We start from the raw sequence: 13,570 nt of genomic DNA, 5'->3' as shown, positions 1-13,570 counted from the left end.
GCAGGGTTATAGAGAAGGAAGAGAAAGAGAGGGAGAGAGAGGGAGAGGAAGAGGGAGATGGGGAAGAGAGAGAGAGAGAGAGCTTCCATCCACTGGTTCACTCCCCAAAAGGCCACAATGTCTAGGGCTGGGCTGGGCTGGGCCTGACCGAAGCCAGGAGCCAGGCGCTTCTTCGAGGTGTCCCATGTGGATGGCAGTAGCCAAGCACTTGAGCCATCTGTCACTGCTTTCCCAGGCACATTTAGCAGGGAGCTGGATCGGAAATGTTGCAGCTGGGACTCAGTTCGGCACCTATATGGGATTCCAGCATCACAGGCAGCGACATTACTCTCTACACCACAATACTGGCCCCCAGATGTATTTTTTAAATCACTCTGGCTCCTGTGAAGAATATAATATTAGTCTTTCCAGACTTAAGGTTAGAAAATGTGACAGAAGTACACTGTTATCTGGACCAGAGGTGATGAGAACCTGAGATAAATTGGTGGCTGCAATGAAGAGGAGAATGGAACAGCTACAAAAATAGAAGATATATTTGGAGGACTCTGATAATTGGCTAGTTGCAGAGAGTAAGGATGAGGAGAATGTGGCCCAGGGGAAGAATAGATAGAAGCTGTTAACTGTGTTTGGACATGTGAAGAAGCAGCATCTTGAGGACGAGAGGAGTGGAGATGATTGGCTGGGTTTGGCCTGTTAGATATCCAAAAGTTGCAAACAGATGTGAAGGTTTGAAATTTGAAAGCCAGGTTGGTCATGGAGCTAAAACCCCTGAAATCACATGAGGAAAGTGAGACCATAGAAGAGCAATAAACTAAATTCAGGTCCCTGCCAAGAAACAAGGTCAAGGACAGCCAGCGAAGTTGAGCCCATGAGTCCAACAAGGAAGTCAGGTGGTAGAAATACAAGAGAGAACCATATGCTCAGAAGTCAGGGACTCTGGTTCACATCTTCCTTTTCTTATTTTTAACTAATTAATTTGAAGGCAGAGAGAGACAGAACTCCCATCTGTTTGTTCACTTCCTAGCCTGAGCCAGGCTGAAGCCAGAAGCCAAAAACTCAGAATTAGTCTCCCACTTGGGTGGCAGGAACCCAATTACTTGAGCCATCACCTGCTGCCTCCCCAGTGTCTTCATTAGCAGGAAGATGGAGTTAGGAGCCAGACCCTGGAATCAAATCCTGGTACTCTATTATGGGACACGGCCATCTTAACCAGCGTCAGCTGCCACTCCTGGCATTTTGAAACTGACATTGCTTGGAATATAGGTACTTTGACAGATGCTAATGAGGAAAAACTTGCATAGTTTAAAGTGTTTGGAAAATGCTGGCTTTAAAACTAACACATTACACAGGTTGTTTTGTTGTTGTTAATAGAGTTTTCCAAGCTTCTAACTTATTTATTCTATTTTTTTATTTATAATTATCTGACAGGCAGAGAAAGAGAGACAGACAGACAATAAGCTTGTAACTTATTAAGCATTGTGTATTTACTAAGCACTTTGGCCTAGGGAGCTGCTCAGAGAAGGTAGTAGTACCAAGAGGGGCAAAGGAGGGTGGGACCAAGTATGTTAGTAGAGAGAGTAACTGACTTGAACAGGAGAGAAGACGGATTTCCTGAAACAAAGAAAAGAGATAACAGTAAATGCAGATATAGAAAAAAAATCTTTAGAGAAAGACTTTAGTTCTTATCGTTTAGTAAGAATTCTTCATTTATCATATAATCAGAATGGATAAATGCTCAAATGTTTATTTTCCTTCTTAAAAAGGATGTATGACCCCCAACAAAGGACCAGTGTCGCTACTGCACACTGTAATTCCTGAACTCCAGTCATTGATTCCTTAACCTAAAAAGTCTGACATTCAAAGCCACGTGTGCTCTTTCAATTTCATCTCTGGCCATACTTAACTTCCTGCCCGTTCATGCCTGCAGCTGTGTGTGTGTGTGTGTGTCTTCAGACTACTATGGCCTGTTTACAGCACTCTTCCCCCTCCCATTCACTTGTCCAAACCCTACGCATGCATCACAGCTCACTTCAATGCCACATCATCATTCTGTCCCAAATACTACCCCACCAAGAAAGGACTGGAAGTCATCACAGTTCTGTGAATATCTCTAGGATTCTTTTCTGTTCCCTGTCTTGGTGGGAGGTGATACGCATAACAGTTAAATACCCTGACTTTGAAATCCGATAACCAGGTTTGAATCATTTCTCTATTATTTATTAGTTATATGGGCTTCCTGAAATTAACCCCACCCCTAAATCTCATGTGTTCATCCTTAAAATGGAGATAAGGGTAGCTATCATGGATTAATTCACGTAAAGTATTTTACACAGTGCTTCAACCTTTCTCCCTTATATCAAAATTATTCACGTACACTTCTTTCTTTACCCTATATTGTAAGCTTTTTGTGGGTAAAATTTGTTTCTTATACATCACTCTATTCTCTCCTGGTGCCGAAAACAATACACTACATATTCAATATTTTTTTTGACTACATGAGTGAATGAATGAGTGCTGAGTTAAGTATTTCTCTACATAGCTCATTTACAAAGAAAGAACAATTTGTACACAAGGAAAACATGGCAGTTACAAAATTATGCTATTTAAAAATAATGGTGTGCATGTGATATAGCTATAATAACCAATTATGTTATAATACCTCATTGGTTTTCATTTTTTTATTGTTTTCTCTAAAATGTAGTATCATTCATGTTTTTTACAAACCATTCAAAGTCAAGTCCAGAAAAATGTAAAAGATTTAATGTGTTATTTTCAGTGGCCTTTTACTATGATATATAAATACAAAAATAATATGCATCATTTTCTTTTTTTAAAAAGATTTATTTATTTATTTGAAAGGCAGAGTTACAGAGAGGCAGAGGCAGAAAGAGAGAGAGAGAGAGAAAGTCTTCCATCCACTGGTTCACTCCCCAGATGGTCACAACAGCTGGAACTGCACCAATCCGAAGCCAGGAGCCAGGAGCTTCTTCCAGGTTTCCCCACTCAGGTGCAAGGGCCCAAGGACTTGGGCCATCTTCTGCTGCTTTCCCAGGCCATAGTAGGGAGCTGGATCAGAAATGGAACAGCCAGGACTCGAACCAGCACCCATATAGGATGCTGGCACTACAGGCGGTGGCTTTACCTGCTACACCATAGCACCAGCCCCAATACGTATCATTTTCTAAATTCAATTCTGTAAACACAGATGGCCTACTGTGTGATGGATACTGTGTTAGGACAAGAAAAGAATGCCTCTGTCTTAAGTATCTTGTGCCAAATGGGATAAATAGACTTCTAAACATATTTACTCAGTATATTATACTTAGTATTTTATAAGTCCTACAACAAAGACGTACCCAGGAAACTATGAGAATACAAAAGCAACATACTTAGTCCAATGTAAGAGTACAAAGACTTAATCTGACTAGTTAGATAGATTTAAATCATATCCTCTGGTTTATTCACTCATCTAGTCTAGTAGGAATTTACTCTTCCCGATCATTAAATGATATCCTAGTGCCATAAAAGAGTCATACCCTTCCAGGAGGTGAAAAATGTATTCCATATGTTGAACTAAATGTAATATAGCTAGAAGCACAAATCTCAGCTGACTCACCTATTAAATCAAAAGGCAGAACAAATTATAACACTGAACATTAAAACTATCATTCCTTTTCAGTATTTTTTCTGTGTGCTACAAAATAACTCAAAGCTATTTTACTTATGCTTTGTAAGCTTTTTATTTCTGTAAAATCACTGATTACATTTGCAGAAAATGCACTTGTTTTGGTTGGTTTATTTTCCTTTTCCTTTTTTTTTTTTTTTTTTTTTTTTTTTTTTTAATGTGAGAGAGAGAGAGAGAGCTCTCATACTTCCAACTGCTGATTCACTCCCCAAAGGCCTATAATGGCCAGAACCTCTGGAGCTGAATTCATGCCTCCATGAAGGGGACAGAAACCAAATGATTTGAAACCATCCTTGCAGCTCCTAGGGTCTGTGTTAATAGGAAGCTGGAATCAAGAGCCAGAGCCAAACATAGAGCCCAGGCACTCCTGTGTGGAATGTGGGCATCTTAACCCACTAAGAATCTTTTAGCCCCATTAGAGCATCAGGAAGCCACTTTTTGGGCACAATGAATCTTTGTAAAATTTGGTTTTATGGAGTATTTATAATGGATAGTTTAGGATCATTTTGTGTGTGTGTGTGTGTGTGTTTTAGGGAAAAAGCAGTGCTAAAATTTACACTCCCAACCCTTGTGGTATATATTATGAGTTCTTCACGTTATCTTTTTATTGTTCCAGTAAAAGCATTCTGTGGCTATGTCCACACAAGAAAAGTTTTTGAAAATTTCAGAGGATCATTATTCTAATAGTTTATTTGAAAAATAATATTCTCGTTATGCAAAGAAAACAGTCACTGTAGAGAGATTTTTGTTGCTTTGATTTTCTTTATTCCTTGAGGCAGTTCAAATGCCTGAAACCCAAGAAACTATGGTGGCTAATAGAAGTCTAAGATTTCTTGCAGTGTTCTTTGGAGACCCTCCCTCTCTCTAGGCACATATACCAACACCTCCATTTTCCTAAATGCCTAAAGCTTCTCTCAGATTTCAAAACAAAATTCCAGCTTTCTCTATTCTTCAGTAGTTTATTTTAAATCATTTTGAGGTAAATGCTTTTAGTTCTATAGGAGAGCATTTTTTAAAGCAACAGTACTATACTTTTAAAAAGCTTTTATTAATATAAATAGAACCAATTTTATGTATGCCATGGGTAACTGTACCATACTTAAAAATGAGTCCAAAGCCATGATAGATAATTTTAGATATGATTAGTAACTCACATAGTGAGTTATTTTCCCACAATTTTTATCACATTACATAAGTAATCATAAAAATTTACTCTATAATTATGTTTTGGCCTTAATTTTTTTTTTGGAATAATATCCTTTCACACTGGACATAAAAACATTCAGGTTAGTGTCAGATGTAAATAATATCAGATTATAAGTTTAATAATATCGCTAAGGCTAGCCAATGTTTATTATCCCCAAATAATGGTCTTTTACATGTTCTAAAGGCCAATTAAACACCTGGTTTCAAAGTAGTTGAGTTTGAAGACAATCTATATAGCTACTTAAAGTTTTCTTAATATTACTAGTTTAGGAAATAGTCAAGTGATCCTAAAATACATTGCAATTTCATGTACCCTTATTGTAGTTTTTCCAAGTGAAAGTCATCAAAAAATCTAGTAATGCCAATTCTAATTAAACTTCAATTCTTTTTCTCCATATATATAAAAAATAGATAATATTCATTGCTGTGTTTTGTATTCAAATGTGTAGACAAGGTTAGAATGGCTTGAAAATTTAATTGGCATAATTGCCTTTTAAAAGCTAGAATGTTATTGAGCTCCATACAAAAATGATTAATTTATTCATCTGATGGGAAAAAAGGCAGCCTCTAATCTTTGAGAATTGGTCTGACCTGTATCTAGGGCTCCTATTGTTGGGAGATGGCCTGGAACTCACAACCAGGCCATGGTACTCTCTTGTTGGATGTATGCAACCTTACAGAACATCAACATCAGATAAGGGCACAGGATGATGATATGAGACAAAAAAATAATAATAATAATAATAATAATTTTGTCTAAGCACAGACAAAAACAAGGTATTCTGTATGCCACAAAAATACCAAATATCCCCCTCTCCTGGCTAATAGGAGTAACTGCCACTTCTTTTCAAGTAGCACCCAGATAAGCTTTATTAAGTTACCCAATCACAGAATTGTCCCTGCTTCCTGACAGCCCAATCCAGAGCAGATATCTGCACCCTTGAACCGAAGTCCAAAGTTCACATCATTTGCTGTCTCCTTCACTGCAATGAGCATCAGCCCAACTTGTTCAACCATAGATGTGGCCCTGGTGGTCTTTGGCAGGAAAGCATTGATGCATCCATAGCCCAAAATTGTGGAAACAGGGCTATTATAGTAAAAGCGTAAAAGAATGTTGTAAGCTGTAAAGTTCTATTAAAATGTCAATATATCATTTTTTTAAGATTTCTAGGCTTGGAATTTTGATTTTCAGCAAAATAATCCAAACCCACAAGTATTTAACATTCTACTTTAAAAACATATCTGATGAATAGTTCCCTTTTCAAATATGAAACATGTGTACTCTCTACTCTTGAGTCCACAATGAGATTTACCATCTCAGCTGATGGCAAACTAATGAATCTAAAGAGAAGTTCCTTCTTTTAAAGGCTCTTTTCATCATGCTTGGGTTATCTTTGTTTTAGTTCAGATTTTGAACTAACAAATTAATATTAAGTAATATTACTAATAGAAAGATAGTCATAGATCAGTGTTTTTAAACATTGTATTACCAACTGTAAAAAGTAAATAACAGTAATTTTCCTTCTTGTCACTTTAGATGGTGAAATTTTAAATCCGTTAAATCAAATATCAATACCGTAGGAAGAAATTTTGCCCTATTCATTGGTTTTACCATCCTTTAGTATCATTACTTTACCTTTGTGTGTGCTGAGGTCATTTTATAAATTTATCCTTATGGCAGTGATTGGCATGAATATGTTTAGACTCATTCCCCAACTCACTATTCCAAGCAAAGTTGAGGAAGCTAAATTTGAAGTTTTTAAAATTATCTTCTAGACTAGAATCAGCTTGAGCAGCATCTCATTGGTACTAATTTTTTTTTTTTTTTGAGTGAGAGAGATCCCAGGTTTTCAAATAACCAGAAACCATATGGAAGATCTGCAGGTTTGTGATTGTGCCTAATGTAAACATTTTAATATCGGATCCCTAAAATCCAGAGGCTCCCCCGAAGGGGATTAAAACATAATCCCCTCTCTCTATTGCTGTAGTGGATTAACTCCGTATCCTCTCTGCGGCTGGTTTGCTCCCTGAAGGCTACAACAAAAAGACTCAGGGCTCCTTAAACATGCTATGGAATTGGAAGTTGTAATTGGAGGTTTCCAAAGGACAGGGGGGAATGACACACTATTAAGGCTGAATATTTCATGATGTGTCTTTCTTACAGAAGGATCAGTTCAAAACCCTTTTATAAACCCCCAGAAAACCTCAACTCCATTGAACAAAATTGGAGTAGAATCAAATGGACGCACAGTTCCCTCTGAGAAACGCAGAGAATTAAGTAGAGAAAATGTGTTCCCCCTTAAAACTTCATGGGATTGTGTACTTAAAATCTGTAATAGGTTTCAGTAAATCAGTGAGTATGGTTTCGATAATGTGCTTAATGATCTTTTCTTTTCTCAAAGTGTCCCAATTTAATTGTTGGGTAAGTTCAATTATTTTCGAAGAGAAGGAAGCGGTTCGCCATTTTTAATGTTTTTGACCCTTCTTCGTCTCCCAATGCCAGAAACCTCTGTTGAACCATAAATCCATAGCCCTCTGTTGGGAAGGCAGACTGTGCTGAGGTTTCAGCAAGGGCCCGCGATGTACACGCCGACACGTCGCCTCCGAGCTGAAGCGCGTCGCCGCCTTTCTCACCTCGTCGGGGCCGGCAGTGCCCGCGCGGCTCCCCCGGAGCGGCAGCGGCAGCGGCAGCGGCAGCGGGAACGCGGCGCCCGCGGGAGCCCCGGCCTCGGAAGGGTTAAGGGAGCGGTTCGAACCGGCCCGGCGCCGGGGCTGCGGAGGCGGGCGCGCGAGGCGGGAGGCGCCGCCGAGCGCGCGCACAGACCCTCCAATAAACACAAAGGAGGGCCTGGGGAATAGAAACCCAAATCCACTTGTAATCGTACAAGAGATTCGGGCATAATTACTTGAGCAACCTAGATTAAGATTGATGAGCCTTTAAAGTGGCGCTTCAGATCGACCGCCTCGCCCTTTGCAAAGAAAAGCCTCGTGGAGCCGAGTGGACCCCGACTCCGCTCGGCTGCGCGGCGGCCCCAGCCGGCCCGGGACCGAGCCCCAGGGCTCAGCGGGGCGGCGAGGGCAGTCCGGTCCCCACTGTCCGCCCTGGCTGAGAGCGGACAGTGGCCCAAGGTGTTTCCTGACCACCCCTGTAAGCGCGGCGGGGCCGGCGGGGCCTGTCGGTCTCCACAGCCAGGGCGGTCCAGAGTCGGCGTGCGCTGCTCCCCGGGACCACGGACGGCGCCGCCGCCCTCACCCCTCACCCGGGCTCGGCCCGGCCCGATGCCCTGGCGGCGGGAACGGTGCGCGGCCGCGGGGTCTGGCCGGCCACTGCCTTCCCCGCTGGCTGTGTCTCGCCGGCCAGTGCGTGTCCGGGAGGCGACGCGGCAGGGATTCGGATGCGCCCTCGCCGCCGCAAAGAGAACGCGCGATTTCTCACGTCCCCGAAGAACGCACACCCTTTGAGGGATTTCGAAGGGGGGATTTCAGTAATCCGCCTTTGAATTCATATTCTACGACGTGAAGTCCCTGAATCTGAACCTGAGTTTTTAGCTTGCGGGAATTCGAAGTAAGCACCTAATAGACACACTTCCTCAAAGTGCCTTTTCCCAAGTTGAGAGTTGGCACTTTGGGACGCCTTCCAGAGAACTGTTTTCTTAACGCGTCTCCCGTGTTCATCACTTGTGTCCGATTCTCTGTGAGGAAAGCGCCGCTGAGAGCGTCGTCCTTCCCGGGACCAGAACTGCGGGTGTCCCTGGGTATAGGCGTGTGTGCGGCGTCCTGAGGATAAATTCGTCTTCGCCAAGGTGCAAGCCCCTTGGCGGGACGGACGGCACAAGTTTGGGTCCCTTGCCTTTGCCGCTCTGGCCTGGCGTGGCAAACACCGAGCCGCGGCCTCTAGGGCCGCGGTTCTTTGGGGCCAGTGCTCACTGCGTGGGCGCCCGTGGAGAGAGCTGGGCGGCCTGGGACGCGTTCTGCACATGTAAGCCGGTTAATGGCAGAGCCTTGCCAACCGTGTGGGATCTCTAGTCGCAGGTTGCAGACTCGAGTGTTAAGGGTCGCTTATTCGGTATCCTGACCTCTTGGGGTTTGATCGAATTATTTATTTCTAGTGTCGTTGTAAGTAATGTACAGAAATCCAAGCAGCCCTCTCTCATGGAAAGAGCGTGCCGCATCATAGAGGCACGGTTCTTCCTTGTGCAGCTTTTAAAATAAAAACCTGTGATACCCTTCTGGGAGGGAGCAGGAGCAGGCCGGACGGGCTCAGCTTGACGGTGCGCTTGTCTTGCAGGCCCAGTGGTTCTCAGCACCCCGGCCCAGCTCATCGCGCCAGTGGTGGTGGCCAAGGGGACCCTCTCCATCACCACGACAGAAATCTACTTCGAGGTAGATGAGGATGATCCTGCCTTCAAGAAGATCGACACCAAAGTGAGTCCAAGGATTCCGTGTACAGTAATGGTGGCTTTGTGGCAGGAGGTGGTTTTCAATTTTGCTGGGTTTTAAGTGACAGTAGGGGAAGAGGGCACTTTCTTATCTTTCTCATGGAAGCTAAAATGAATGAAATAATATGCTCTTTTATGGAATCTTGTATTACCAGAGCATGCACATTTTAACGATCATTCTGTGAGTGTCTTTGTGTGCACTTGGGCATATGTAGAAGTTAAGCCAATTGCTCCCAAGTCCCTTGGGTACAGCATCTCGGGCTCTCTGGGAAGACTGGGAAGGTCTAGTGAAATTTATTAAGTTCGTTTTCGGTTTCCAAAAGTACAGATTACAATATGAATTGTTATTTATTGAAAGACTATAAGGAAACTGGAAAAGAAACCCGTCTGAATATAAATCCATCTGCATTATACATCCCATTTTTCATCTCCTGAAATAACATTGGATTTTACCTATGGATTTAAGAGGAAACTGATACTCTGAGGAGCTTTCATTTTTTATGTATTTACATGGTATATATCAGTGCTCAGAGGTTTAAAGGTTGTATTCTTTGGGAGTAATGCCAGAAAATATATATTTGGATCATTTAAAATTCATAAATCTTTGCTTAGTAAATCTCATTGTGTAGATTTTAAATACTTGAGTATTAGAGCAGTTCTACACTTCAGCACTTTTTTCTGAGATCCATTTTTATTGTTGTAACTTTGATGTTACCATGCAATTGGCAAACTTCTTTCCTGAGGTTAAGAATTCAAGAGCATTTAAGTCATAGTAGAAATTCTAGCATCATTTTGCGAAGATCTTCCCCTTAAGGAGTTTTCAGAGGCATATATTCTAAAATACACAAACCACCCCTATAGATCTAGAACTTTATTATTTGTATTTAATTGTTACCTAGAAATAAAGCATTATTAAATAGTATGTGTAGGCTAGCAACTGAGATACTACAGTTCACCACTACCTGAATTAACTATCTTTAGGCCCATAGGTGATCAGCCATTTCCACACTTGTTGACTATTAAAATGCTGTGAAGGATGGACACAGGATTTTTAGCTCCAAAAGCACTGAATTTTAAAAATGAGCTTGAATGTGCTGTTTGATTTTAAATAATTTCAAGTTTGTCTTTATACTTTTATCATTAGTTTGCCCTATAAAGGATAATTTTTAAATTTATGATTAGTTTATTTTACTAATGGAACCTAGATCACATAAAATAATGTTTGACAGAAAATATATCGATCAGAGATTATCTTCATTTTATTAGCTTGTTTTCTTATACAAATTTCAAAAGATCCATTGTCAATTTTATTAAATTCATTTTCTCTTAGTCTGACTTTTAACTCAATAATCTCTTATGTCAAAATAGATTTTTTTCCTTGTAGTATGAAAAGTGCTACAGAAATTCTCAAGGATAAATTTAAATGAATTGTCTTATAAGTGAGCTAGAAGGTGGACATAGATTATCTTCTGTAGTTATATCAAAAGGGCTTTTCTCCTGTGGTTTAAGGTCGTATTTTAATGATTTCTTTAGCATGTTTTTCAAAATATTTAAAACATTCAAGTGTGTTCAAAATGGAGCATTACATCTTTTGATAGAAAAACAATTGAAAGAGAGACACAAGTTGTATTTTACTTCATTTATTAGCTTCTAATTAAATAAAAACCAGTAACAGAAATTTAAATCTAAATCACAAAAAGTAATTATCCAGTGTATTTCAAGTGCATTTTTCAAATATATAATTCAGATATTCAAGCGTTATTATATAAGCTGAATTCAAATTTCTTTGAATATATTTAAATAACATTTCAAGTATATTTATGGAATGTCAGAAATAGAACAAGCAATATATTTGAAACAAAATGTAAACTTTTTAAAGTTCAGACACTTTCAAAGACAGGTAAAAGTACCAGGAGGGAATCTACCTTTAAATGGTATCTTTGTTAGTGGAAAATGTCTGGAAGTATCCAAAATGGCAATTTAAATTCTGTTCACCAAATCACAAAACACCAATATCCACACTTTCAAAGACAATGTGAGATCACAATATTTGTTACAAACCAAAAATATACATTACACTTGGCTTCCGATGGTGTATCCAGACCGCGCATTACTCACAGACAGATGCCCCTAAGTCACCAGGATTGCTAATAATCCTTTGGTAGTTAGGCAGAGTGTTCTCTGTAGTCTTGCATTGCAGCTGGGCTCTCTTCCGGGCGCTGCCCTGTACTTTTTTCAAGAGAGATGTGAAACCGGTGTGAAGAGTCTTCTAATACTTGTGGGTTTAGGGTGTTCTCCATCGCTTCTCCTACCTTTCCTCGGCTCGGAGGAGTGGGCGAGAGGATGCCTACACGGTGTGTGACGGTTCCTTTTTAAGGAAGAGATTGTTTGCACTGTGGAGCGTAATATTAGGAATCTAACAGGAAGTTTACACTCAATCAGGACTTTGAGAAGAAGAATCGTTTCGGCTCTCGATTAAGTCACCCTCTAAAGTTTTTCCAAACTTTTTGGGTTGGTCAGGATCTCTCTTGCCAGTCGCCACGTTTGTTTGGCAGCGTTCTCCAGGGCCGAGTGAGGTTTGCCTTGAAAGAGATCTAAGTTGGGTAGGAAGTAGTGGGGACACCGCCGGCACTGCAGGCAGGAGATGAGCTGCAGCAGAATCCCGTTCAGCCGATCGCCCAGGCACGACTCGTCCCAGTCCGACTCCCGGGGGTGCTTTTCACACTCGTAGGAAACCAGAGTCTTCATGTGGTAGTTGTTGAGGGGCTGGCCGGGCAGTTCGAGGTGCCGATCCCGTAAGGTCTTGAGAATGGAGAGGCATTTCTTTCTGCAGCCCCCCATCTGCAGTCTGTTCTCCGCTTCGGCGAACTGCAGCACCCAGGCGTCGCTCTCGGCCGAGCTCTGCTTGCCGGCCAGGGAGTGGCACTCCTTGGACAAGAGATTGAACCCTTCCGCTTTGACCTCCGCCACCCGGTTGGGCCCCGGCCAGGGGATGTGGGGCAGTGGCCAGTGGGCAGCACTCCTCGGCCAGATCCCGGTGCATTTAAAAGCCGGGGTGATCTGCACCACGTACCTATCTCGGATTCTCAGTTTCACTTCGCTGGTGTCTGCCACCATCTTTACCACATCCCGGTAGCTACATTTGTCCACCGCCTGAGCCACCAGCGTCTGAAACCTGGACCGGATCTTGCGCGCCGAGAGGTAGCCGGAGGCGGTGATGAACTCCACCCAGAGGGACATGCTCCGCTTGCGCCCGTCGCTCAGCTTCAGCACCGCGCAGCCGGGCAGCGAGCCGTCGTCCACGAAGTTGAACACCCCCATTTGGTTAAGATACAGCACCACTTCGAACTCGGTGGGGGAGATAACCTCGAGGCCCTCGTAGCGATTGTCCATCTCGTTGAGAGAGCTGATGAAGCGGGGCTCCTGCACCTCCACCTCCTTCAGCACGTCGGAGACGACTTTGCAGACTTCCCGGATAGTTTTGGCAATGGCAGCTTTCCTGGCTTGGCATTTCTCGTTGTAGTACTTATTCAGATGGTAGACCAGCTTGGCCTGGGCCGCGATCATGTTGGGGCAGAGATCCGGATTGTACACCGGAGTCTCGCAGTAGGCTGTGGGATCCAATGCGGCTGCTAGAGCTGGAGCCAACTTCGGTGGAGAAACGGGCCGCGGCGCTCAGAAACGGGTGCAAGGGTCTCCGAGGTGCGCGGCGGCGCTCTCCCCGCCGCGGCCGCGTCCCCCTTCCTTTTATCTCTGAGCCCCGCCGGGCTTAAAGTGAAAGGTGATTCTCCCCCCTCGCTCTGCCTCTCTTCCTCCTACACAATCCGTGAGTGAGAGAAACGCATGGAGAGAGCACCTTCTCCGTAATAAAAACAAAAGTTGCGCTGAGACCCCGCAAAGCTCCTCCGGTAGTCAAAATAATCACCCCTGTCCGTGTTTATTTACGCCCGCCTGTACTCATCGTGTGTGCAGGACGTTAATGAGATGAAGGAGAAGTGTGCTGGGTGTGCGTCGGGGTGAGTGTGCGCGCGTGTGTGTCAGAGGAAGCCGCTGTCGGTTTGTCTAAGAGCCCAGATGCACTCGTGTGGAAATTATAAAGGCAGGGCCAGGCAGGCGGGCGGCCAATCGCCACTGGGCTCGTCACGACAGCCTCCTTCAGCTCCAGCCCGGCTAATTAATCCCCCCGCATGGATGCAGGCACACAAACTAAAGGTAGGAGGCTGCTGCCGGCAGAAAACCA

The 13,570-nt window shown here is 42.9% G+C and overlaps 2 protein-coding genes across 6 annotated transcripts in view; one reads left to right on the top strand and one right to left on the bottom strand.

The window, feature by feature from the left end:
• Positions 1-13,570, top strand: part of NBEA (neurobeachin) — a 731,002-nt gene that overhangs the window by 512,868 nt on the left and 204,564 nt on the right. For all 5 annotated transcript variants that reach the window (XM_062194378.1, XM_062194375.1, XM_062194377.1 and 2 more), the window contains exon 40: positions 9,180-9,316. In XM_062194378.1, the coding sequence (XP_062050362.1) occupies positions 9,180-9,316 (137 nt within the window). The remainder of the gene's footprint in view (positions 1-9,179; positions 9,317-13,570) is intronic.
• On the bottom strand, positions 11,159-13,381 carry MAB21L1 (mab-21 like 1). Its single transcript, XM_062195369.1, has one exon. It carries the CDS (start codon positions 12,895-12,897, stop codon positions 11,818-11,820), a length of 1,080 nt encoding a protein of 359 aa, XP_062051353.1. The 5' UTR covers positions 12,898-13,381; the 3' UTR covers positions 11,159-11,817.

Source organism: Lepus europaeus, chromosome 6 (genome assembly GCF_033115175.1).
Source record: "Lepus europaeus isolate LE1 chromosome 6, mLepTim1.pri, whole genome shotgun sequence".
NCBI lineage: Eukaryota > Metazoa > Chordata > Mammalia > Lagomorpha > Leporidae > Lepus > Lepus europaeus.
This window is presented reverse-complemented; position numbering and strand designations above follow the sequence as displayed.

Coding starts and splice junctions, on each gene's coding strand:
- MAB21L1 (XM_062195369.1), bottom strand. CDS start 12,897: ATGATCGCGGCCCAGGCCAAGCTGGTCTACCATCTGAATAAGTACTAC.